General features: G+C 57.9%; 1 protein-coding gene across 1 annotated transcript; it reads right to left on the bottom strand.

Moving 5' to 3' along the window:
• Positions 1-1697: 1697 nt before the first annotated feature.
• CCDC22 (coiled-coil domain containing 22) lies at positions 1698-26759 on the bottom strand. The gene is made up of 17 exons (XM_054052158.1): positions 26602-26759; positions 24498-24675; positions 22861-22993; positions 20998-21104; positions 20845-20911; positions 19449-19609; positions 19316-19338; positions 18794-18986; positions 17612-17677; positions 14540-14659; positions 14331-14450; positions 11851-11967; positions 9767-9868; positions 6600-6707; positions 5193-5288; positions 1984-2043; positions 1698-1869 (listed from the first exon to the last, which is right to left on the bottom strand). Exons 1-17 carry the CDS (start codon positions 26649-26651, stop codon positions 1786-1788), a joined length of 1785 nt encoding a protein of 594 aa, XP_053908133.1. The 5' UTR covers positions 26652-26759; the 3' UTR covers positions 1698-1785.

Here is a 26759-nt window from a genome sequence, read left to right as displayed (position 1 = left end):
TCGCCACCATTAATTCCCCCATTAATCGCCCTCCAATAATTGCCCCCATTAATCATCACCCCATTAATCACCTCCATTAATTGCCACCCCATTAATTGCCACCCCATTAATCGCCCCCATTAATCACCTCCATTAATTGCCACCCCATTAATTGCCACCCCATTAATTGCCACCCCATTAATCACCCTCCATTAATCACCTCCATTAATTGCCACCCCATTAATCACTCTCCATTAATCACCCCATTAATTCCCCCCATTAATTGCCACCCCATTAATCGCCACCATTAATTCCCCCATTAATCGCCCTCCAATAATTGCCCCCATTAATCACCTCCATTAATTGCCACCCCATTAATTCCCCCATTAATCACCACCCCATTAACTGCCCCATTAATTGCCACCCCATTAATCACCCTCCATTAATCGCCCCATTAATCACCTCCATTAATTGCCACCCCACTAATTGCCACCCCATTAACTGCCCAATTAATTCCCCCATTAATCACCCTCCATTAATCACCTCCATTAATTGCCACCCCATTAATTGTCCCCATTAATCATCCACACCAATTCCCACCCCATTAATTCCCCCGTTAATCGCCCTCCATTAATTGCCCCCATTAATTGCCACCCCATTAATTGCCACTATTAACTGCCCCATTAATCACCCTCCATTAATCGCCCCATTAATCACCACCCCATTAACTCCCCCATTAATCGCCTTCCATTAATCGCCCCATTAATTGCCACCCCATTAATTAACTGCCCCATTAATTCCCCCATTAATCGCCCCCATTAATCACCTCCATTAATTGCCACCCTATTAATCGCCCCCACTAATTGCCACCTCATTAACTGCCCCCATTAATCCCCCCATTAATCGCCCTCCATTAATCGCCCCCATTAATCACCACCATTAATTGCCACCCCATTAACTGCCCCATTAATTCCCCCCATTAATCACCCCCATTAATTGCCACCCCATTAATTAACGGCCCATTAATTCCCCCATTAATCGCCCCCATTAATCACCTCTATTAATCACCACCCCATTAATCACCACCATTAATCGCCACCCCATTAATTCCCCCCAATTAATCACCACCCCATTAACTGCCCCATTAATCGCCCCCATTAATCACCTCCATTAATTGCTGCCCCATTAACTGCCCCCCATTAATCGTCCCCATTTAATCGCCCCCATTAATTGCCCCCATTAATCGTCCCCATTAATCGACCCCCAATTAATTGCCCCCCATTAATCGCCCTCCCATTTAATTGCTCCATTAATTGCCCCCATTAATCGCCCTCATTAATTGCCGCCCCATTAACTGCCCCCATTAATTCCCCCATTTAATTGCCCCATTAATCACCCCATTAATCGCCCCCACTAATTACCCCCATTAATCGCCCTCCATTAATCACCCCTATTAATCACCCCTATTAATCACCCCCTATTAATTACCCCCATTAACTGCCCTCCATTAATTGCCCTCCATTAATTACCCCCATTCATTGCCCTCCATTAATTACCCCCATTTAATTGCCCCCCATTAATTGCCCCCATTATTTACCCTCCATTAATTACCCCACTTAATTACCCCCATTAATCACCCTCATTAATCACCCCCTATTAATCACCCCTATTAATCACCCCATTAATCACCCTCCCCATTAATTTCCCCCCTCATTAACCATCCCTATTAATCGCCCCATCAATTAATCACCCCCTTCATTAATGGACCACCTCATTAGTTAATTAATCACCCCACTAATTAACTAATTAGCCCACCTGCTCCTCCAGGTCTCGGATCTCCCTCTGAATGGTTCCGGTGTCTTCGATCGTTTGGATTAATTGGGCGCAATTCTGAAGGAGGTAATTAATTAATTAACCCCTTTTTCCTCTTCTCCGACCCCTTAATTAATTAATTACCCCCCTTCCCTAATTAATTAAGCCCCTCGTTAATTGCCTGCGCCGTACCTCGTGCAGCGCCGCGAGGTGTTTGTAGGCTTTGCGCACCGATTCGTCTCGTTTGGCGTCCTGGGGGGTAATTAAGAGGGGGATTAATTAAGGGGAAGGGGGGGGTAATTAGGGAGGGGAGGGGGTAATTAAGAGGAGGAGGGGTAGAAAGGGGGGGGTTGGGGGGTAGGGGGGGAATTAGGGGGTAATTAAGGGGGGATTGGGGGGGGAATTAGGGAGGGGGTGATTAAAGGGTAATTAGGGGGTAATTAGGGGGTAATTAAGGGTAATTGGGGGTAATTAGGGGGTGATTAGGGAGGGGGGAATGAGGGAGGGGGTAATTAGGGAGGGGGGTAATTAGGGAGGGGGAGTAATTGGGGTTAATTAGGGAAGGGGTAATTAGGGAAGAGGTAAATTGGGGGTAATTAGGGAGGGGGTAATTAGGGAGGGGGTAATTAGGGAGGGGAGTAATTAGGGTTAAGTAGGGAAGGGGTAATTAGGGGGTAGCGAGGGAAGAAGGTAATTAGGGGGTAATTAGGGGGTAATTAGGGAAGGGGGTAATTAGGGAAGGGGTAAATTGGGGTAATTAGGGAAGGGGATAATTAGGGTTAAGTAGGGAAGGGGTAATTAGGGGGTAGTGAGGGAAGGAGGTAATTAGGGGGTAATTAGGGAAGGGGTAAATTGGGGGTAATTAGGGAGGGGGTAATTAGGGAGGGGGTAATTAGGGAGGGGGTAATTAGGGAGGGGGTAATCAGGGGTAATTGGGGAGAGGGTAATTAGGGAAGGGGATAATTAGGGTTAAGTAGGGAAGGGGTAATTAGGGGGTAGTGAGGGAAGGGGATAATTAGAGGGTAATTAGGGAGGGGGTAATTGGGGAAGGGGTAATTAGGGTGGGAGTAATTAGGGAAGGGGGTAATTAGAGGGTAATTAGGGAGGGAGCAATTAGGAAAGGGGGTGATTAGGGAAGGGGGTAATTAGGGGAGTAATTAGGGAAGGGGTAATTAAAGGGGGGCAGATGGGGGGGTTGGGAGTGCCTCTCCTGCCCCACAAGTGCCCCCCAAGTGCCCCATCCGCCCCCCAAGTGCCCCCCAAGTGCCCTTCCTGCCCCCCAGTGCCCTCTAAATGCCCCATCTGCCCCCCAAGTGCCCCTCCCGCCCCCCAAGTGCCCCTCCCGCCCCCCAAGTGCCCCTCCCGCCCAAGTGCCTCTCCTGCCCCCCAAGTGTCCTCCAAATGCCGTATTTGCCCCCCCCAAGTGCCCCTCTCGCCCCCTAAGTGCCCTGTAAATGCCCCCCAAATGCCCCATCTGCCCCCCAAGTGCCTCTCCTGCCCCCCAAGTGCCCCCCAAGTGCCCCATCCGCCCCCCAAGTGCCCTCTAAATGCCCCATTTGGCCCCCCAAGTGCCTCTCCTGCCCCCCAAGTGCTCCCAAATGCCCCCCAAGTGCCCCATCTGCCCCCCAAGTGCCCTCCAAGTGCCCCTTCTGCCCCCCAAGTGCCCCCCAAGTGCCTCTCCTGCCCTCCAAATGCCCCACCTGCCCCCCAAGTGCCCTCCAAGTGCCCCTTCTGCCCCCCAAGTGCCTCTCCTGCCCCCCAAGTGTCCTCCAAATGCCCTATTTGCCCCCCCCAAGTGCCCCTCTCGCCCCCTAAGTGCCCTGTAAATGCCCTGTAAATGCCCCCCAAATGCCCCATCTGCCCCCCAAGTGCCTCTCCTGCCCCCCAAGTGCCCCATTTGACCCCCAAGTGCCCCCTCTGCCCCCCAAATGCCACATCTGCCCCCCAAGTGCCCTCTAAATGCCCCATTCACCCCCCCAGTGCCCTCTAAATGCCCCCCAAGTGCCCCCTCTGCCCCCCAAGTGCCCCCCAAGTGCCCCATCCGCCCCCCAAGTGCCCTCTAAATGCCCCATTTGGCCCCCCAAGTGCCTCTCCTGCCCCCCAAGTGCTCCCAAATGCCCCCCAAGTGCCCCATCCGCCCCCCAAGTGCCGTCCAAGTGCCCCTTCTGCCCCCCAAGTGCCCCCCAAGTGCCTCTCCTGCCCCCCAAATGCCCCACCTGCCCCCCAAGTGCCCTCCAAGTGCCCCTTCTGCCCCCCAAGTGCCTCTCCTGCCCCCCAAGTGCCCCATCTGCCCCCCAAGTGCCCCCCAAGTGCCCCATCTGCTCCCAAATGCCCCTTCTGCCCCCCCAAATGCCCCATCTGCCCCCCAAATGCCCTCTAAATGCCCCCCAAGTGCCCCATCCGCCCCCCAAGTGTCCCCAAATGCCCCCCAAGTGCCCCATCTGCCCCCCAAATGCCCCCCAAGTGCCCCATCCGCCCCCTAAGTGTCCCCATCTGCCCCCCAAGTGCCCCCAAATGCCCCCCAAGTGCCCTATTTGGCCCCCCAAGTGCCCCATCCGCCCCCCAAGTGCCCCATCCGCCCCCCAAATGCCCTCTAAATGCCCCCCAAGTGCCCCATCCGCCCCCCAAGTGCCCCCAAATGCCCCCCAAGTGCCCTATTTGCTCCCCCAAATGCCCCATCCGCCCCCCAAGTGCCCTCCAAATTCCCCCTCTGCCCCCCAAGTGCCCCATCTGCCCCCCAAGTGCCCCCCAAGTGCCCCATCCGCCCCCCAAGTGCCCTCTAAATGCCCCATTCACCCCCCAAGTGTCCCCAAATGCCCCCCAAATGCCCCCTAAGTGCCACCCAAATGCCCTATTTGCCCCTCAAGTGCCCCATCTGCCCCCCAAGTGCCCCATTCACCCCCTAAGTGCCCCCCAAGTGCCCCATCTGCCCCCCAAGTGCCCCATTCACCCCCTAAGTGCCCCCCAAGTGCCCCATCTGCCCCCCAAGTGCCCTCTAAATGCCCCTCCTGCCCCCCAAGTGCCCCATCCGCCCCCCAAGTGCCCCCTCTGCCCCCCAAGTGCCCCCCAAGTGCCCCATCCGCCCCCCAAATGCCCTCTAAATGCCCCCCAAGTGCCCCATTCACCCCCCAAGTGCCCCCCAAATGCCCTCTAAATGCCCCCCAAGTGCCCCCTCTGCCCCCCAAGTGCCCCATCCGCCCCCCAAGTGCCCCCTCTGCCCCCCAAGTGCCCCCCAAGTGCCCCATCCGCCCCCAAATGCCCTCTAAATGCCCCCCAAGTGCCCCATTCACCCCCCAAGTGCCCCCCAAATGCCCTCTAAATGCCCCCCAAGTGCCCCCTCTGCCCCCCAAGTGCCCCATCCGCCCCCCAAGTGCCCCCCAAGTGCCCCCCCTGCCCCCCACCTTGAAGAGGAGCTCATCGGTGACGCTGAACGTCCGCTCGAGTTTCCCCCCCAAAGCGTTGATCTCCTTCTGCAGCGCTCGAGTGTCCACCAGGATCTGGGGGGGGGGGGGACCCCAAAAACCACCCCCCCTTCAGTCGGGGGGGGACCCCAAAACCCCAAAGGGACCCCAAAACCCCCTCTCTTAAGGGTTCGAACCCCCGAAAACCACCTGAAAACCCCCCCAAAAGACACTGAAAGGCCAAAAAGGTACCTGAAATGACCCCAAAAAGACAGTGAACCCCAAAAAAATGACTTGAAATGACCCCAAAAAGACACTGAACCCCAAAAAATCAGCTGAAATGACCCAAAAAAGACAGTGAACCCCCAAAAAATCACCTGAAGTGACCCCAAAAAGACACTGAACCCCAAAAAAATCAGCTGAAATGGCCCCAAAAAGGCACTGAACCCCAAAAAATCACCTGAAATGGCCCAAAAAAGGCACTGAACCCCAAAAAATCACCTGAAATGACCCAAAAAAGGCACTGAACCCCAAAAAATCACCTGAAATGACCCCAAAAAGACAGTGAACCCCAAAAAATCACCTGAAATGACCCAAAAAAGGCACTGAACCCCAAAAATCACCTCAACCCCCCCCAAAACACCTCGAACCCCCCAAAAATCCCCTCTAAGCCCCCCAAAACACCTCAGCCCCCCCCAAAATACCCCCAGGGACCCCCAAATCCCCCCTTAAACTGCCCAAGAGACCCCAAAATCCCCTCTCCGAAGGCTTTGAACCCCCCAAAACCAACTCAAACCCCCCCAAAACCACCTTGAACCCCCCAAAACACCTCAGCCCCCCCAAGAATACCCCCAGGGACCCCCCCAAACCCCCTCCCAAAGGGCTGAAGCCCCCCTAAACCCCCAAATCCCCCCCTTAAGCTGTCCAAAGCACCCCAAAATCCCCTCTCTTAAGGCTTTGACGCCCCCAAAACCACCTGAAACCTCCCCAAAACCACCCTGAACCCCCCAAAAATCCCCTCCAACCCCCCCCCAAACACCTCAGCCCCCCAAAAATACCCCCAGGGACCCCCAAATCCCCCCTTAAACTGCCCAAAGCACCCCAAAATCCCCTCTCTTAAGGCTTAGACCCCCCCAAAACCACCTGAAACCCCCCCAAAAACCCCCTGAACCCCCCAAAAATCCCTCTATTCCCCCCAAAACACCTCAGCCCCCCCCAAAATACCCCCAGGGACCCCCAAATCCCCCCTTAAACTGCCCAAGAGACCCCAAAATCCCCTCTCCGAAGGCTTCAAACCCCCCAAAACCAACTCAAACCCCCCCCAAACCACCTTGAACCCCCCCAAAAAAGCCCTTTGAACCCCCCCAAAATCCCCTGAACCCCCAAAAAAAGGCGGTGCCCCCCAACCTTTCCGATCTCCTCCTTCTGTTTGCGGATGTTCCCCACGATCTCGTGGATGCGCTGAGTGTAAACGGCTCGAGAGGCGTCTCGGGGCAGCGCCTCCAATTCCGCCACCTCCGCAAGGGGTTTAAGAGAGACATTTGGGGGTGAAGGGGTCCCCCCAAAAATATAAAAGGGGGGGGGGATGCTCATCGCGGCCCTAAAACGGTTCCCACACCCCTAAAAACGCCTCCTGAGCCCCAAAAACGGTCCTCAAACGCTTCCAAGAGCACCAAAAACGCCTTCTGCGCCCCAAAAATGGGCCTGAAATGCTTCCCAGACCCCCCAAAATGCCTCCTGCGCCCCAAAAATGGCCCTGAAATGCTTCCCAGAGCCCCAAAAGCGCCTTCTGCGCCCCAAAAACGGCCCTTAAACGCTTCCCAGACGACCAAAAACGCCTTCTGCGCCCCAAAAATGGCCCCCAAATGCTTCCCAGACGACCAAAAACGCCTCCTGCACCCCAAAAACGGTCCTCAAACGCTTCCAAGAGCACCAAAAACGCCTTCTGCGCCCCAAAAATGGCCCTGAAATGCTTCGCAGAGCCCCAAAAACGCCTTCTGCGCCCCAAAAATGGTCCTCAAATACTTCACAGACGACCAAAAACGCCTCCTGCGCCCCAAAAATGGTCCTCAAACGCTTCCCAGATGACCAAAAACGCCTCCTGCGCCCCAAAAATGGCCCTCAAATGCTTCCCAGACCCCCAAAAATGCCTCCTGCGCCCCAAAAACGGCCCTCAAACGCTTCCCGGACAACCAAAAACACCTCCTGCGCCCCAAAAACGGTCCTCAAACGCTTTCCAGACCACCAAAAACGCCTTCTGCGCCCCCCAAAACACCACTCAAATGCTTCCAAGAGCACCAAAAATGCCTCCTGCGCCCTAAAAATGGTCCTCAAATACTTCACAGACCATCAATAACGCCTCCTGCGCCCCAAAAATGGTCCTCAAATGCTTCCCAGACCCCAAAAAGCGCCTCTGGCGCCCCAAAATACCCCTCAAATGCTTCCCAGACCCCCCAAAATGCCTCCTGAACCCCAAAAATGGCCCTCAAATGCTTCCCAGACCCCCAAAAATGCCTCCTGCGCCCCAAAAACGGTCCTCAAACGCTTCCCGGACAACCAAAAAGCGCCTCCTGTGCCCCAAAATACCCCTCAAATACTTCGCAGACCCCCAAAAAACGCCTCCTGCACCCCAAAAATGGTCCTCAAACGCTTCCCAGACCCCCAAAAACGCCTCCTGCGCCCCAAAAACGGCCCTCAAATACTTCACAGACAACCAAAAACGCCTCCTGCACCCCAAAAATGGTCCTCAAATGCTTCGCAGACCCCCAAAACCGCCTCCTGCGCCCCAAAAATGGTCCTCAAATACTTCGCAGACCACCAATAACGCCTCCTGCGCCCCAAAAATGGGCCTCAAACACTTCCCAGACCCCCAAAAACGCCTCCTGCGCCCCAAAAACGGTCCTCAAATGCTTCCCGGACCACCAAAAACGCCTTCTGCGCCCCAAAAATGGGCCTGAAATGCTTCGCAGACCCCCAAAAGCGCCTCCGGCGCCCCAAAAATGGTCCTCAAATACTTCGCAGACCATCAATAACGCCTCCTGCGCCCCAAAAACGGTCCTCAAACGCTTCCCGGACGACCAAAAACGCCTCCTGCGCCCCAAAAATGGGCCTCAAATACTTCGCAGACCATCAATAACGCCTCCTGCACCCCAAAAAAGGTCCTCAAATACTTCGCAGACCATCAATAACGCCTCCTGCGCCCCAAAAACGGCCCCCAAATGCTTCCCAGAGCCCCAAAAATGCCTTCTGCACCCCAAAAACGGTCCTCAAACGCTTCCCGGACGACCAAAAACGCCTTCTGCGCCCCAAAAATGGCCCTCAAATGCTTCCCAGAGCCCCAAAAATGCCTTCTGCACCCCAAAAATGGTCCTCAAATGCTTCCCAGACCCCAAAAAGCGCCTCTGGCGCCCCAAAATACCCCTCAAATGCTTCCCGGACCCCCCAAAATGCCTCCTGAACCCCAAAAATGGCCCTCAAATACTTCCAAGAGCACCAAAAACGCCTCCTGCGCCCCAAAAACGGTCCTCAAATACTTCACAGACAACCAAAAACGCCTCCTGCACCCCAAAAATGGTCCTCAAATGCTTCCCAGACCCCAAAAAGCGCCTCCGGCGCCCCAAAATACCCCTCAAATGCTTCCCGGACCCCCCAAAATGCCTCCTGAACCCCAAAAATGGCCCTCAAATGCTTCCCAGACCCCCAAAAATGCCTCCTGCGCCCCAAAAACGGTCCTCAAACGCTTCCCAGACCCCCAAAAACGCCTCCTGTGCCCCAAAATACCCCTCAAATACTTCGCAGACCCCCAAAAAACGCCTCCTGCACCCCAAAAATGGTCCTCAAACGCTTCCCAGACCCCCAAAAACGCCTCCTGCGCCCCAAAAACGGCCCTCAAATACTTCACAGACAACCAAAAACGCCTCCTGCACCCCAAAAATGGTCCTCAAATACTTCGCAGACCATCAATAACGCCTCCTGTGCCCCAAAAATGGGCCTCAAATGCTTCCCAGAGCCCCAAAAATGCCTTCTGAACCCCAAAAATGGCCCTCAAATGCTTCCAAGAGCACCAAAAACGCCTCCTGCGCCCCAAAAATGGCCCTCAAATACTTCCAAGAGTCCCAAAATGCCTCCTGCGCCCCAAAAATGGCCCTGAAATGCTTCCCAGACCCCCAAAAATGCCTTCTGCACCCCAAAAATGGTCCTCAAATACTTCACAGACGCCCGAAAACGCCACCTGCACCCCAAAAACACCACTCAAATGCTTCCCAGACCCCCCAAAATGCCTCCTGAACCCCAAAAATGGCCCTCAAATACTTCCAAGAGCACCAAAAACGCCTCCTGCGCCCCAAAAACGGTCCTCAAATACTTCACAGACAACCAAAAACGCCTCCTGCACCCCAAAAATGGTCCTCAAATGCTTCCCAGACCCCCAAAAACGCCTCCTGCACCCCCAAAATACCCCTCAAATGCTTCCAAGAGCACCAAAAGCGCCTCCTGCGCCCCAAAATACCCCTCAAACGCTTCCCAGACCCCCAAACCCACCTCCTGCGCCCCAAAAATATCGGGGGTCCCCTCACCAGCTGCCGATAAAGGTCCTCTTTGCGTCGAGCGTCGTTGGCGGCGGCGCGACTTCGCTCGTGGAGATCGAGGAGCTCCGAGAGGCGTCGAGAGGATTCCAACTGGAATTTGGGGGGGCAAAAAGGGGGTACCCCAAAAATCTAAGGTGGAATTAGGGTTTAAAACCGCCCCCCGAGGGACCCCAAAAGGGAAAAGGGAGAGATTGGGGAGAGCAAAATCCATTTTGGGGGGATTAAAGGACCCCAAAATGGAGCGGGAAGTGGAAATGGGGACCCCAAAAACCATCGGGGGGGTTGGGGGACCCCAAAATCCATCAGGAATTGGGGTTCAGAGCCCCCAGGGACCCCAAAGTTGAATAAGGAGAGAGTGGGGACCCCAAAATCCATCAGGAATTGGGGTTCAGAGGCCCCGGGGACCCCAAAACCCACCCAAAAGGGACCAAAGGACCCCCAAAGCGACCCCTAAGGAGCCCCGGGGACCCCAAAAAGGACCAAAGGACCCCCAAAGGAACCCATAAGGAGCCCCGGGGACCCCAAAAGGGACCAAAGGACCCCCAAAGGGACCCCTAAGGAGCCCTGGGGACCCCAAAAGGGACCAAAGGACCCCCAAAGGGACCCCTAAGGAGCCCCGGGGACCCCAAAAACCACCCAAAAGGGAACAAAGGACCCCCAAAGGGACCCCTAAGGAGCCCCGGGGACCCCAAAATGGACTAAAGGACACCCAAAGCGACCCATAAGGAGCCCCAGGGACCCCAAAAGGGACCAAAGGACCCCCAAAGCGACCCATAAGGAGCCCCAGGGACCCCAAAAGGGACCAAAGGACCCCCAAAGGGACCCATAAGGAGCCCCGGGGACCCCAAAAAGGACTAAAGGACCCCCAAAGGGACCCATAAGGAGCCCCGGGGACCCCAAAAACCACCCAAAAGGGACCAAAGGACCCCCAAAGGGACCCCTAAGGAACCCCGGGGACCCCAAAACCCACCCAAAAGGGACCAAAGGACCCCCAAAGGGACCCATAAGGAACCCCGGGGACCCCAAAAGGGACCAAAGGACCCCCAAAGCGACCCATAAGGAGCCCTGGGGACCCCAAAACGGAACAAAGGACCCCAAAGGGACCCCTAAGGAACACCGGGGACCCCAAAAACCACCCTAAAGGGATCAAAGGACCCCCAAAGGGACCCATAAGGAACCCCGGGGACCCCAAAACCCACCCAAAAGGGACCAAAGGACCCCCAAAGCGACCCATAAGGAGCCCCGGGGACCCCAAAACGGACTAAAGGACCCCCAAAGCGACCCATAAGGAGCCCCGGGGACCCCAAAAGGGACCAAAGGACCCCCAAGGGACCCATAAGGAACCCCGAGGACCCCAAAAGGGACCAAAGGACCCCCAAAGGGACCCATAAGGAGCCCCGGGGACCCCAAAGGGGACCAAAGGACCCCCAAAGGGACCCATAAGGAGCCCCGGGGACCCCAAAAGGGACCAAAGGACCCCCAAAGGGACCCCTAAGGAGCCCCGGGGACCCCAAAAACCACCCTAAAGGGAACAAAGGACCTCCAAAGTGACCCCTAAGGAGCCCCGGGGACCCCAAAAGGGACCAAAGGACCCCCAAAGCGACCCATAAGGAGCCCCGGGGACCCCAAAAGGGACCAAAGGACCCCCAAAGCGATCCATAAGGAGCCCAGGGAACCCCAAAACCCACCCAAAAGGGACCAAGGGACCCCCAAAGGGATCCATAAGGAGCCTCGGGGACCCCAAAACCCACCCAAAAGGGACCAAAGGACCCCCAAAGCGATTCCTAAGGAGCCCCGGGGACCCCAAAACGGACCAAAGGACCCCCAAAGGGACCCATAAGGAGCCCCGGGGACCCCAAAACGGATCAAAGGACCCCCAAAGGGACCCCTAAGGAACCCCGGGGACCCCAAAACCCACCCAAAAGGGACCAAAGGACCCCCAAAGCGACCCATAAGGAGCCCCGAGGACCCCAAAACAGACCAAAGGACCCCCAAAGGGACCCATAAGGAGCCCCGGGGACCCCCAAACCTCCCCAAAAAGGGGGTTCGGAGCCCCGCGTCCCCCCCAATACCTGAGCGGAGTCGCGCAGAGCTCGGAGGTGTCGGAACTCGTCGAGGAGGGGCTGTCGGTGGCGCTCCCACTGCCCAGCCAGGCTGAGGAGCCGCCGGCTGCTCGCCTCCACCACCAGCTGCAAACACAGCCACGCACCCCAAAAATGACCCCGGCACCCCAAAAAACGCTCCCGGCACCCCCAAAATGCCCCCCAAAACGCCTCCAGCAGCCCAAAAAACGCCTCCGGGAGACCAAAAAACGCCTCTGGGAGACCAAAAAACACCTCTGGGAGACCAAAAATGCCACCGGGAGCCCCAAAACACCCCCAGCACCCCAAAAACGTCCCCGGCACCCCAAAAACGCCCCTCAAAACACCTCCCGCAGCCCAAAAAACGCCTCTGGGAGCCCAAAAACACCTCTGGGAGACCAAAAAATGCCACTGGAGCCCAAAAAACGCCTCCGTGAGCCCCAAAAACGTCACTGGGAGCCCAAAAAAACACCCCCAGCACCCCAAAAACGTCTCCGGCACCCCAAAAAAGCCCCTCAAAACACCTCCTGCTGCCCAAAAACGCCTCCGGGAGACCAAAAAATGCCTCTGGGAGCCCAAAAAATGCCTCCGGGAGCCCCAAAAACGCCTCCAGGAGCCCAAAAACACCTCCAGGAGCCCCAAAAATGCCTTCGGGAGCCCAAAAACGCCTCCGGGAGCCCCGAAATGCCCCCGGGAACCCAAAAAATTACTCCGGGAGTCCCAAAAACGCCTCCGGGAGCCCCAAAAATGCCTCCGGGCCTCCAAGGAGGTGAGAGGGCAGTGGGTGTTCACTCTGGTCCCTACTGACACCCCGTGTTCACTCTGGTCCCTACTGACACCCTTCGTTCACTCTGGTCCCTACTGACACCCCCCGTTCACTCTGGTCCCTACTGACACCCTTCGTTCACTCTGGTCCCTACTGACACCCCGCGTTCACTCTGGTCCCTACTGACACCCCGCGTTCACTCTGGTCCCTACTGACACCCTTCGTTCACTCTGGTCCCTACTGACACCCCGTGTTCACTCTGGTCCCTACTGACACCCCCCGTTCACTCTGGTCCCTACTGACACCCCGTGTTCACTCTGGTCCCTACTGACACCCCCCGTTCACTCTGGTCCCTACTGACACCCCGTGTTCACTCTGGTCCCTACTGACACCCCCCGTTCACTCTGGTCCCTACTGACACCCCGCGTTCACTCTGGTCCCTACTGACACCCCGTGTTCACTCTGGTCCCTACTGACACCCCGCGTTCACTCTGGTCCCTACTGACACCCCTCGTTCACTCTGGTCCCTACTGACACCCCGCGTTCACTCTGGTCCCTACTGACACCCCGCGTTCACTCTGGTCCCTACTGACACCCCGCGTTCACTCTGGTCCCTACTGACACCCTTCGTTCACTCTGGTCCCTACTGACACCCCGTGTTCACTCTGGTCCCTACTGACACCCCCCGTTCACTCTGGTCCCTACTGACACCCCGTGTTCACTCTGGTCCCTACTGACACCCCCCGTTCACTCTGGTCCCTACTGACACCCCTCGTTCACTCTGGTCCCTACTGACACCCCGTGTTCACTCTGGTCCCTACTGACACCCCCCGTTCACTCTGGTCCCTACTGACACCCCGCGTTCACTCTGGTCCCTACTGACACCCCGTGTTCACTCTGGTCCCTACTGACGCCCCATGTTCACTCTGGTCCCTACTGACACCCCGCGTTCACTCTGGTCCCTACTGACACCCCCCGTTCACTCTGGTCCCTACTGACACCCCTCGTTCACTCTGGTCCCTACTGACACCCCCCGTTCACTCTGGTCCCTACTGACGCCCCGCGTTCACTCTGGTCCCTACTGACACCCCCCGTTCACTCTGGTCCCTACTGACGCCCCGCGTTCACTCTGGTCCCTACTGACGCCCCTCGTTCACTCTGGTCCCTACTGACACCCTCAGTTCACTCTGGTCCCTACTGACACCCCCCGTTCACTCTGGTCCCTACTGACACCCCGCGTTCACTCTGGTCCCTACTGACACCCCGTGTTCACTCTGGTCCCTACTGACGCCCCATGTTCACTCTGGTCCCTACTGACACCCCGCGTTCACTCTGGTCCCTACTGACACCCCCCGTTCACTCTGGTCCCTACTGACACCCCTCGTTCACTCTGGTCCCTACTGACACCCCCCGTTCACTCTGGTCCCTACTGACGCCCCGCGTTCACTCTGGTCCCTACTGACACCCCCCGTTCACTCTGGTCCCTACTGACGCCCCGCGTTCACTCTGGTCCCTACTGACACCCCCCGTTCACTCTGGTCCCTACTGACGCCCCGCGTTCACTCTGGTCCCTACTGACGCCCCTCGTTCACTCTGGTCCCTACTGACACCCTCAGTTCACTCTGGTCCCTACTGACACCCCCCGTTCACTCTGGTCCCTACTGATGCCCCGCGTTCACTCTGGTCCCTACTGAGGGCCCCTCACCTGCAGTTTGTGGAGGTTCTGGGGGGCCTCGGGCAGCAGCTCCAGCGCCGTCGTCCTCAGCCGCAGCGCCTCCTCGCGCCCCCCCAGCGCCCGACGGCCCTCCTGCGCCTCCGCCTCCGCCTGCGGGTGACGGGGGGACACGGGGGGGGGTCGGTGCACCCCAAAATCCACCCCCTGTCCCCCCCAAATAAAACCCGACGGGGCCCCACCTGGGCGAGGCCGAGCTGCGCGTCCCGCAATCCCGCCCGGCACGCGCCGATCTCGGCCTCCAGCGCCGCCAACGCCTCCTCCAGCGCCGCCACCTCCCGCGCCCGCAGCGCCGCCGCGTCCTGAGGGGCGGAAAGGGGCCCTCAGTAGGGACCAGAGTGAACGCGGGGTGTCAGTAGGGACCAGAGTGAACGGGGGGTGTCAGTAGGGACCAGAGTGAACGCGGGGTGTCAGTAGGGACCAGAGTGAACGAGGGGTGTCAGTAGGGACCAGAGTGAACGGGGGGTGTCAGTAGGGACCAGAGTGAACGGGGGGTGTCAGTAGGGACCAGAGTGAACATGGGGTGTCAGTAGGGACCAGAGTGAACGCGGGGTGTCAGTAGGGACCAGAGTGAATATGGGGTGTCAGTAGGGACCAGAGTGAACGGGGGGTGTCAGTAGGGACCAGAGTGAACGCGGGGTGTCAGTAGGGACCAGAGTGAATATGGGGTGTCAGTAGGGACCAGAGTGAACGGGGGGTGTCAGTAGGGACCAGAGTGAACGCGGGGTGTCAGTAGGGACCAGAGTGAACGGGGGGCGTCAGTAGGGACCAGAGTGAATATGGGGTGTCAGTAGGGACCAGAGTGAACATGGGGTGTCAGTAGGGACCAGAGTGAACGAGGGGTGTCAGTAGGGACCAGAGTGAACGCAGGGTGTCAGTAGGGACCAGAGTGAACGGGGAGTGTCAGTAGGGACCAGAGTGAACGAGGGGTGTCAGTAGGGACCAGAGTGAACGGGGGGCGTCAGTAGGGACCAGAGTGAATATGGGGTGTCAGTAGGGACCAGAGTGAACATGGGGTGTCAGTAGGGACCAGAGTGAACGCGGGGCGTCAGTAGGCACCAGAGTGAACGCGGGGTGTCAGTAGGGACCAGAGTGAACGAGGGGCGTCAGTAGGGACCAGAGTGAACGGGGGGTGTCAGTAGGGACCAGAGTGAACGGGGAGTGTCAGTAGGGACCAGAGTGAACGAGGGGTGTCAGTAGGGACCAGAGTGAACGCGGGGCGTCAGTAGGGACCAGAGTGAACGGGGGGTGTCAGTAGGGACCAGAGTGAACGCGGGGTGTCAGTAGGGACCAGAGTGAACGGGGGGTGTCAGTAGGGACCAGAGTGAACGGGGGGTGTCAGTAGGGACCAGAGTGAACATGGGGTGTCAGTAGGGACCAGAGTGAACGCGGGGTGTCAGTAGGGACCAGAGTGAATATGGGGTGTCAGTAGGGACCAGAGTGAACGAAGGGTGTCAGTAGGGACCAGAGTGAACGCGGGGTGTCAGTAGGGACCAGAGTGAACGGGGGGTGTCAGTAGGGACCAGAGTGAACGGGGGGTGTCAGTAGGGACCAGAGTGAACGGGGGGTGTCAGTAGGGACCAGAGTGAACGCGGGGTGTCAGTAGGGACCAGAGTGAACGAGGGGTGTCAGTAGGGACCAGAGTGAACGGGGGGTGTCAGTAGGGACCAGAGTGAACGCGGGGTGTCAGTAGGGACCAGAGTGAATATGGGGTGTCAGTAGGGACCAGAGTGAACGGGGGGTGTCAGTAGGGACCAGAGTGAACACGGGGTGTCAGTAGGGACCAGAGTGAACGCGGGGTGTCAGTAGGGACCAGAGTGAACGGGGGGCGTCAGTAGGGACCAGAGTGAATATGGGGTGTCAGTAGGGACCAGAGTGAACATGGGGTGTCAGTAGGGACCAGAGTGAACGAGGGGTGTCAGTAGGGACCAGAGTGAACGCAGGGTGTCAGTAGGGACCAGAGTGAACGGGGAGTGTCAGTAGGGACCAGAGTGAACGAGGGGTGTCAGTAGGGACCAGAGTGAACGGGGGGTGTCAGTAGGGACCAGAGTGAACGAGGGGTGTCAGTAGGGACCAGAGTGAACGAAGGGTGTCAGTAGGGACCAGAGTGAACGGGGGGCGTCAGTAGGGACCAGAGTGAATATGGGGTGTCAGTAGGGACCAGAGTGAACATGGGGTGTCAGTAGGGACCAGAGTGAACGCGGGGCGTCAGTAGGCACCAGAGTGAACGCGGGGTGTCAGTAGGGACCAGAGTGAACGAGGGGCGTCAGTAGGGACCAGAGTGAACGGGGGGTGTCAGTAGGGACCAGAGTGAACGCGGGGTGTCAGTAGGGACCAGAGTGAACGCGGGGTGTCAGTAGGGACCAGAGTGAACGCGGGGTATCAGTAGGGACCAGAGTGAACGAGGGGCGTCAGTAGGGACCAGAGTGAACGCGGGGCGTCAGTAGGGACCAGAGTGAACGCGGGGTGTCAGTAGGGACCAGAGTGAACGCGGGGTGTCAGTAGGGACCAGAGTGAACGCGGGGTGTCAGTAGGGACCAGAGTGAACGCGGGGTATCAGTAGGGACCAGAGTGAATATGGGGTGTCAGTAGGGACCAGAGTGAACGCGGGGTATCAGTAGGGACCAGAGTGAACGAGGGGCGTCAGTAGGGACCAGAGTGAACGCGGGGCGTCAGTAGGGACCAGAGTGAACGCGGGGTGTCAGTAGGGACCAGAGTGAACGCGGGGTGTCAGTAGGGACCAGAGTGAACGGGGGGTGTCAGTAGGGACCAGAGTGAATATGGGGGTGTCAGTAGGGACCAGAGTGAACGGGGGGTGTCAGTAGGGACCAGAGTGAATATGGGGGTGTCAGTAGGGACCAGAGTGAACATGGGGTGTCAGTAGGGACCAGAGTGAACGGGGGGGTGTCAGTAGGGACCAGAGTGAACGCGGGGTGTCAGTAGGGACCAGAGTGAACGGGGGCTGTCAGTAGGCACCAGAGTGAACGCGGGGTGTCAGTAGGGACCAGAGTGAACGGGGAGTGTCAGTAGGGACCAGAGTGAACGCGGGGTGTCAGTAGGGACCAGAGTGAACGAGGGGTGTCAGTAGGTTCCAGAGTGAACGAGGGGTGTCAGTAGGGACCAGAGTGAACGCGGGGTGTCAGTAGGGACCAGAGTGAACGAAGGGTGTCAGTAGGGACCAGAGTGAACACGGGGTGTCAGTAGGGACCAGGGTGAACATGGGGCCATCAGTAGGTTCCAGAGTGAACGCTCACCTCCTCGGAGGCCCCCGGGGGGGGGTGGGGCTCAGCCGCCACCTGGAGCTGCAGCACTTGGGGGGCCTGAGGGGAGGGGGGACACACGTTAGGGCCCCAAAACCACCCCCAGACCCCCAAATTTACCCCCCAGAACCCCCCAAATACCCCCACAGTAATATTCAGCCCCCCCCAAACCACCCCAGGACCCCCCGAAACCCCCCTCAGCCCCCCCAAAACCCCCCTCAGCTCCCCCAAACACCCTTTACCCCCCAACCCCCCCCCCCTCAGCCCCCGCAAAACAACCTTTACCCCCCAAAAACCACCCCTCAGCCCCCCCAAAACACCCCCCAGACCCCCCAAAACACCCTTTACCCCCAAAAACCCCCCTCAGCCCCCCCAAAACACCCTTTACCCCCAACCCCCTCCCTCAGCCCCCCCAAAATAACCTTTACCCCCCAAAACCCACCCCTCAGCCACCCCAAAACCCCCCCTCAGCCCCCCCAAAACAACCTTTACCCCCCAAAAACCCCCCTCAGCCCCCCAAAATACCACTCAGCCCGCCCAAACCCCCCCTCAGCCCCCCAAAACTCCCCCCCAGCCCCCCAAAACAACCTTTACACCCCCAAAACCCCCCTCAGCCCCCCCAAAACACCCTTTAGCCCCCCAAAACCCTCTCTCAGCCCCCCCAAAACACCCTTTACCCCCAAAACCCCCCTCAGCCCCCCCAAAACTCCCCCCCAGCCCCCCCAAAACAACCTTTACCCCCCAAAACCCCCCTCAGCCCCCCCAAACACCCCCCAGCCCCCCCAAATTGCCCCTCAGCTCCCCCAAAACACCCCCCAGCCCCCCCAAACTACCCTTCAGCCCCCCCAAAAACACCCCCCCGCCCCCCCCAAAACAACCTTTACCCCCAAAACCCCCCCTCAGCCCCCCCAAACTGCCCCCCAGCCCCTCCAAACTGCCCCCCAGCCCCCCCCAAAACACCCCCCTCAGCCCCCCCAAACTCCCCCTCAGCCCCCCCAAACAACCTTTACCCCCCAAAACTCCCCCCCAGCCCCCCCCGAACCACCCTTTACTCCCCAAAACCCCCCTCAGCCCCCCCAAAACACCCCCCAGCCCCCCCAAAAACACCCCCCAGCCCCCCCAAACCGCCTCTCAGCCCCCCCAAACCGCCCCCAGCCCCCCCAAACCCCCCCGTACCGGCTGTCGGGTGAGGTGTTGGGTGCGGGTGAATCGCGATCCTTTGGGCAGAGCCCCCCCATTTCTCGGCCCGGGCCCCCCCAAAAGCCTCTCGGAGCCACACAGGATCGAGGGGGGCACTTTGGGGGGGCCCCTGGGCAAGGGGGGGGGCGCAGAGCTGCCGAAGGGGTTCCAGAAGCCGAGTCCGCAGACGCTGATTTGGGGGGGGGGGGCGGAAAAAGGGGGTTCAGAACCCCCCAAAACCCCTCAGGGCCCCCCAAAAATCCTCAGGGCCCCCCCAAAAATCAAGGGACCCCCCAAAAAGGCCAAGAAAACCCCCCTTTTCCCAGATCAAACCTATGGGTCCCCCCTAAATTCCTCTTAATGAGAGAAAAGGGGGGACCCCAAAACCCTCAGAGCCCCCCAAAAACCTTCAGGGATCCCCAAAACCCTCAGGGCCCCCCAAAAATCCTCAGGGCCCCCCCAAAAATCAAGGGAACCCCCCAAAAGGCCAAGAGAACCCCCCCTTTTCCCAGATCAAACCTATGGATCCCCCTTAAGTACCTCTTAATGAGAGAAAAGGGGGGACCCCAAAACCCTCAGAGCCCCCCCAAAAACCTTCAGGGATCCCCAAAAGCCCTCAGGGCCCCCCCAAATTTGGGGGGGGTGTACTTACGGAGGGGGTGAGTCGGGGGGCAGAGCCGGACCCCCCAAATTCCGTCGGGCGGACGCTGAGTTGAGCCGCGTGCGTCTCCAAGAAAGCCGGGGCGACCCCTCCGGTTTTGGGGGTCTGCGCTGGGACTGGGGGGGCGGAACCCCCAAAATAAGACTGGAGTTCTGTGGGGAGAAAGGGGGGGACCCCCAAAGTGAGAAAGAAGCACCCCTAAATCTATAAAGACAGCCCCAAAATGGGAAAGGGGACCCCCAAATCCATAAAGACACCCCCAAAATGAGAGGGACACCCCCAAAACCCTCAAGGATCCCCCAAATTCCCCAGGAACCCCCCCAAAACCCCAAATCCCCCTCCAAAGCTCCCCCAAAACCCTCAAGGACCCCCCCCCCCGAACCCCAAAAATCCCTCCCAAACCCCCAAATCTCCCCCCCAAAACCCTCAAGGACCCCCAAAAGCCTCATGGAAACCCCAAAAATCCCCCACCGAACCCCCAAATACCCCCAAGGACCCCCCAAAAGCCTCATGGAAACCCCAAAAATCCCCCCCTGAACCCCCAAATACCCTCAAGGACCCCCCAAAAGCCTCATGGAAACCCCAAAAATCCCCCACCGAACCCCCAAATCCTCCCCAAAACCCTCAAGGACCCCAAAAATCCCTTAAAGACCCCCCCAAACCCCAAAGACCCCCCCTGAACCCCCAAATCCCCCTCCAAATCCCACCCAAAACCCTCAAGGACTCCCCAAAAGCCTCATGGAAACCCCAAAAATCCCCCCCCAAATCCCCCCCAAAAACCCTCAAGGACCCCAAAAATCCCTTAAAGACCCCCCCCCAACCCCAAAGACCCCCCTGAACCCCCAAATCCCCCTCCAAATCCCCCCAAAAACCCTCAAGGACCCCCAAAAGCCTCATGGAAACCCCCAAAATCCCCCCGAACCCCCAAATCCCCCTCCAAAACCCTCAAGGACCCCAAAAATCCCTTAAAGACCCCCCCCAAACCCCAAAGACCCCCCTGAACCCCCAAATCCCCCTCCAAATCCCCCCAAAAACCCTCAAGGACCCCCAAAAGACTCATGGAAACCCCCAAAAATCCCTTCCTGAACCCCCAAATACCCTCAAGGACCCCCAAAAGCCTCATGGAAACCCCCAAAATACCTCCCCGAACCCCCAAATACCCTCAAGGACCCCCAAAAGCCTCATGGAAACCCCAAAAATCCCCCACCGAACCCCCAAATACCCTCAAGGACCCCCCAAAAGCCTCATGGAAACCCCAAAAATCCCCCCCGAACCCCCAAATCCCCCTCCAAAACCCTCAAGGACCCCAAAAATCCCTTAAAGACCCCCCTCCGAACCCCAAAGACCCTCCCCGAACCCCAAAAATCCGCCCCCCCCCCCCAAATACCTGGGGGTCCCCCACTTTGGGGCAGCACCAAAGGGCAGGAAACGAACGGATAGAGATATCCGTTGCCCTGAAAGAGCGTTAATTAGAGGGATAATTAAGGAGTTCGTTACACCCCCATTCCCATTTGGGGGTGGGGGTCCCCCAAAAAGTCACCTGAAGGCGTTGAAGTCGGGGGGGGCGGCACTGGGGGGGCACCCAGGGGGTCCCCAAAAGTTCTCGGATGCGAGAGCCGATGGCGCTGAGCAGAGCTCCGGGTTTGCCTGAGGAAAGGGGGGGGTCAGCACCCCAAAATCAACCTCAGGGAGCCCCAAAATCACTTCAGGGGACCCCAAAATCAACTCAGGGACCCCCAAAATCAACCTCAGGGACCCCCAAAATCAACCTCAGGGGGATATTCCCCCCCCAAATCCTCAAGGAATATCCTCAAGACGCGAAGGTCGCCCAAAGCCATAGGGACCCCCCCAAAAGCATCCAAGGACACCCCAAAATCAAGGGGGGACCCCCCAAATCATGGGGACACCCCCATATCATGGGGACACCCCCCAAAAGCATCCAAGGATACCCCCAAATCATGGGGATCCCCCCAAAAGCATCCAAGGACTCACTCTAATCATAGAGATCCGCCCCAAAAGCACCCAAGGACCCCCCAAAATCAGGGGGACCCCCCCCAAAATCCCCCTAGAATCCCCCCAAATTCCCCCTAGGACCCCACTAAATCACCCAGGGTCCCCCCAAATACCAAAGACACCCCCAGATCCCTTTAGGAACCCCCCAAAACACTCAGGGATCCCCCATACCCCCCCAGGATCCCCCCCAAAACCCTCCCAACTCCCCCAAATCCCTCTAAGACCCCCCAAAATTCCCCTAGCCCCCCCCCCAAATTCCCCCTAGGACCCCCCCCCAAAATCCCCCACGGCCCCCCAAAATCCCAAAGGCCCCCCCCAGATCCCTTTAGGAACCCCCCAAAACACCCAGGGATCCCCCAAACCCCCTCCAGGATCCCCCCCAAAACCCTCCCAACTCCCCCCAAATCCCTCTAAGACCCCCCAAAATTCTCCTAGCCCCCCCCAAATTCCCCCTAGGACCCCCCTAAATCCCCCAGGGCCCCCCAAAATCCCACAGGCCCCCCCAAAATCCCTTTAGGAACCCCCCAAAACACCCAGGGATCCCCCAAACCTCCCCTAAATCCCACCCAAAACCCTCCCAATCCCCCCAAAATCCCCCTAAGACCCCCCAAATTCCCCCTAGGACCCCCCAAAATCCCCAGGGTCCCCCCAAAATTCCCCAGGGCCCCCCCAAAATCCCACAGGCCCCCCCAAAATCCCTTTAGGAACCCCCCCAAAACACCCAGGGATGCCCCAAACCCCCCCAGGATCCCCCCCAAAACCCTCCCAATCCCCCCCAAATCCCCCCCAAAATCCTCCTAGGACCCCCCAAAATCCCCAGGGCCCCCCCAAAATCCCAAAGGACCCCCCAGATTCCTTTAGGAACCCCCCAAAACACTCAGGGATCCCCCGTACCCCCCCAGGATCCCCCCCAAAACTCTCCCAACTCCCCCCAAATCCCTCTAAGACCCCCCAAAATTCTCCTAGGACCCCCCCAAATTCCCCTAGCCCCCCCAAATTCCCCCTAGGACCCCCCCCAAATCCCCCAGGGCCCCCCAAAATCCCCCAGGCCCCCCCAAATCCCTTTAGGAACCCCCCAAAACACCCAGGGATGCCCTAAACCTCCCCAGGATCCCCCCCAAAACCCTCCCAATCCCCCCAAAATCCCCCTAAATCCCCCCCAAAATCCCTCTATGACCCCCCTAAATCCCCCGGGCCCCCCCAAAATCCCCAAGGACCCCCCAGGTTCCTTTAGGAACCCCCCAAAACACCCAGGGATCCCCCAAACCTCCCCTAAATCCCACCCAAAACCCTCCCAATCTCCCCAAGGAACCCCCCAAAACCCCGCTAGGACCCCCCCAAACCACCCAGGGTCCCCCAAAATCCCAAGGGCCCCCCCAAATCGCCGTACCGGGGGGCTGAGCCCCCCTTTCGGCCTCGTCGCGGGGCAGCTTCTCGGCGAGGAAGAGGAGGAGGCGGCGAGTGTCGCGCTCGGAGCTGTACAGGAACGTCTGGTACCCCACGTCCCCCCTGAACCCCAATTCCTGCCGGCGGCAAACAAGGACTCGAGGGGGGACCCCAACATTTTTTTTTTGGGGGGGGGAAGGGGGTCTCTTGAGGTGATTTGGGGGTGGGAGGGGTGGGAATTGGGTGAGAACAGCTCCCGGTGGGGGGGATCGGGGAGGTTTTGGGGGGTCTAAAGGGATTTTGGGGGGTCCTTAAGGGATTTAGGGGTTCCTTAAGGGATTTTGGGGGGGTCTTTGGGGATTTAGGGGGTCCTTAAGGGATTTTGGGGGGTCTTTGGGGATTTGGGGGGGTCCTTAAGGGATTTTGGGGGGTCCTTAAGGGATTTTGGGGGATCTCTGTGGTTTTAGGGGGGTCCTTAAGGGATTTTGGGGGGGTCTTTGGGGAGGTCCCTAAGGGATTTTGGGGGGGTCTTTGGGGATTTGGGGGGGTCCTTAATGGATTTTGGGGGGGTCTTTGGGGATGTCCTAAAGGGATTTGGGGGGGTCCTTAAGGGATTTAGGGGTTCCTTAAGGGATTTTGGGGGGGTCTTTGGGGATTTGGGGGGGTCCTTAAGGGATTTTGGGAGGGTCTTTGGGGATTTGGGGGGGTCCTAAAGGGATTTAGGGGGTCCTTAAGGGATTTTGGGGGGGTCTTTGGGGATTTGGGGGGGTCCTTAAGGGATTTTGGAGGGGTCTTTGGGGATTTGGGGGGGATCCTTATGGGATTTTGGGGGTCCCTAAGGATGTTATGGGGATCCTTAAGGGATTTCGGGGGGGTCTTTGGGGATTTGGGGGGGGGGGTCCTAAAGGGATTTAGGGGGTCCTAAAGGGATTTTGGGGGGGTCTTTGGGGATTTGGGGGGGGTCATTAAGGGATTTTGGGGGGTCTTAGGGGATTTGGGGGGATCCTTAAGGGATTTTGGGGGTCCCTAAGGAAGTTATGGGGATCCTTAAGGGATTTCGGGGGGGTCTTTAGGGATCTTGGGGGTCCCTAAGGGATTTTGGGGGTTCTTTAGGGATTTTGGGGGGGGTCTTTGGGGATTTGGGGGGGTCCTTAAGGGATTTTGGGGGTCCCTAAGGATGTTATGGGGATCCTTAAGGGATTTTGGGGGGGTCTTTGGGGATCTTGGGGTCCCTAAGGGATTTTGGGGGTTCTTTAGGGATTTTGGGGCTCTTTAGGGATTTGGAGGTCCCTAAGGGAATTTGGGGTTCTTTAGGGAATTTGAGGGGGGTTCTTCAGGGATTTTGAGGGGGGGTCTTTAGGGATTTGGGGGTCCCTATGGGATGTTGGGGTTCTTTAGGGATGTTCAGGGGGGTCTCAAAGGATTTTGGGGGTCCCTAAGGGAATTTGGGGTTCTTTAGGGAATTTGGGGGTCCCTAAGGGATTTTAGGTTTCTTTAGGGATTTTCAGGGGGGTCTTCAGGGATTTTGGGGGGGACTCTTTAGCAGTTTTGGGGCTCTTTAGGGATTTGGGGGGTGTCTTTAGGGATTTGGGGGTACTTTAGGGATTTGGGGGGGGTCCTTTATGGATTTTTGGGGGGTACCTGGCAGGCGGCGGCGAGGTCGGAGGCGAGGCGGAAGCGGGCGGAGATAGCGGGGGGCAGGACGGGATTGAGGGGGGCCCCCAAATCGGGGCGCACCCAACGGATACAGCGCACGGCGGCCTCGACCACCAACTCGGCCGAGAAATCCCCAACGCTCTGAATTTCGGGGGGCACCGGCCTGGGGGGGGGGGGGGCAACGAGCACTAAAGACCCCCCCTCAGAGCACCCCCAAATCCCTAAAGGTACCCCCAAATCCCTAAAGGCCCCCAAAATCCCTAAAGGCCCCCAAAATCTCTTAAGGACCCCTAAAAATCCCTTAGGAACCCTCCCAAGTCCCTAAAGACCACCAAAAATCCCTTAAGGACCCCTCCCAAGTCCCTAAAGAACCCCAAAAATCCCTTAAGGACCCCCCGAAATCCCTAAAGAACCCCAAAAATACCTTAAGGACCCCCCCAAGTCCCTAAAGGACCCCCAAAATCCCTTAAGGACCCCAAAAATCCCTTAAGGACCCTCCCAAGTCCCTAAAGACTCCCCAAAAATCCCTTAGAAACCCTCCCAAGTCCCTAAAGACGCCCAAAAATCCCTTAAGGACCCCCCGAAATCCCTAAAGATCCCCAAAAATAACTTAAGGACCCCCCCAAGTCCCTAAAGGACCCCCCGAAATCCCTTAAGGGCCCCCAAAAATCCCTTAGGAACCCTCCCAAGTCCCTAAAGACCCCCAAATAATCTCTTAGAGACTCCCCGAAATCCCTAAAGATGCCCAAAAATCCCTTAAGGACCCCCCAAATCCTAAAGACCCCAAAAATCCCTTAGGGACCCCCCCAAATCCCTAAAGATCCCCAAAAAAACCCTTAAGGACGCCCAAAAATCCCTTAGGAACCCTCCCAAATCCCTAAAGACCCCCAAATAGTCCCTTAGAGACCCCCCTCAATCCCTAAAGACCCCAAAAAAATCCCTTAAGGACCCCCCGAAATCCCTAAGAACCCCCAAAAATCCCTTAAGGACCCCCCCAAATCCCTAAAGATCCCCAAAAGTAACTTAAGGACCCCCCCAAGTCCCTAAAGACCCTCCAAAATCCCTTAAGGACCCTCAGAACACTCTTACGGCCCCCCCCAAATCCCTAAAGACCACCCCAAATCCCTAAAGACCCCTAAAAACCCCTTAAGGACCCTCAGAACACCCTTAGGGACCCCCCCAAATCCCTAAAGGACCCCCAAAAATCCCTTAAGGACCCCCAAAAATCCCTTAAGGACCCCCAAAACTCCCTTAAGGACCCTCCCAAGTCCCTAAAGAGCCCCAAATAATCCCTTAAGGCCCCCCCGAAATCCCTAAGAACCCCCAAAAATCCCTTAAGGACCCCCCCAAATCCCTAAAGATCCCCAAAAATAACTTAAGGACCCCCCCAAATCCCTAAAGACCCTCCAAAATCCCTTAAGGACCCTCAGAACACTCTTACGGCCCCCCCCAAATCCCTAAAGACCACCCCAAATCCCTAAAGACCCCCAAAAACCCCTTAAGGACCCTCAGAACACCCTTAGGGACCCCCCCAAATCCCTAAAGGACCCCCAAAAATCCCTTAAGGACCCCCAAAAATCCCTTAAGGACCCTCCCAAGTCCCTAAAGAGCCCCAAATAATCCCTTAAGGCCCCCCCGAAATCCCTAAGAACCCCCAAAAATCCCTTAAGGACCCCCCCCAAATCCCTAAAGACCCCCAAAAACCCCTTAAGGACCCTCAGAACACCCTTAGGGACCCCCCCAAATCCCTTAAAGACCCCCCAAAAATCCCTTAAGGACCCCCAGAACACCCTTACGGACCCCCCCTTCAAAGCCACTCACGCACCTCCAGGCGCTCCCACCCCCCAAATTCCTTAGGGGTCCCCCAAAACTCTCACCTCCCCCCCCCTCAAACCCCTTAGTGCCCCCTCAGTGACAACCCCCCCCCCGACCCCCCAGGACCTCCCCAAACCCCCCCGAACCCCCAAAGACTGCCCTCAAATCCCCCTTTCCAGCTCCCCCACCCCAACCCCCCCCCCCTTCCAGCCCCCCCAAATCCTAGAGCCCCCCCCAAACCCCCTCAAATCCCCCCTTTTCCCCCTCCACTCACGTCCCCGCCTGCCGCAGGCTGTGGATCAGGATCTTATCCACCTCCTCCATGATTATGGGGGTTCGGGGGGGCCCCAAATCCTCGGCGGGGGAGGGTAGAAGGTTTTGGGGGGTCCCAGGCTCGGCCGCACCCCCGGCAGCCCCACCGCGAGTCACGTG

This window comes from Cuculus canorus, chromosome 32, assembly GCF_017976375.1.
Source record: "Cuculus canorus isolate bCucCan1 chromosome 32, bCucCan1.pri, whole genome shotgun sequence".
NCBI classification, from domain to species: Eukaryota; Metazoa; Chordata; class Aves; order Cuculiformes; family Cuculidae; genus Cuculus; species Cuculus canorus.
The sequence above is the reverse complement of the archived record's forward strand: the minus strand, read 5'-3'. Positions and strand labels throughout refer to the sequence as shown.

Excerpts from the sequence above, each read along its gene's own strand:
- CCDC22 (XM_054052158.1), bottom strand. The coding sequence starts at position 26,651 with ATGGAGGAGGTGGATAAGATCCTGATCCACAGCCTGCGGCAGGCGGGG. Across the intron at positions 24,676-26,601 it reads AGCCTGCGGCAGGCGGGGAC|GCCGGTGCCCCCCGAAATTC; the intron begins GTGAGTGGAGGG and ends CCCCCCCCCCAG. Across the intron at positions 22,994-24,497 it reads ACCTCGCCGCCGCCTGCCAG|GAATTGGGGTTCAGGGGGGA; the intron begins GTACCCCCCAAA and ends TGCCGCCGGCAG.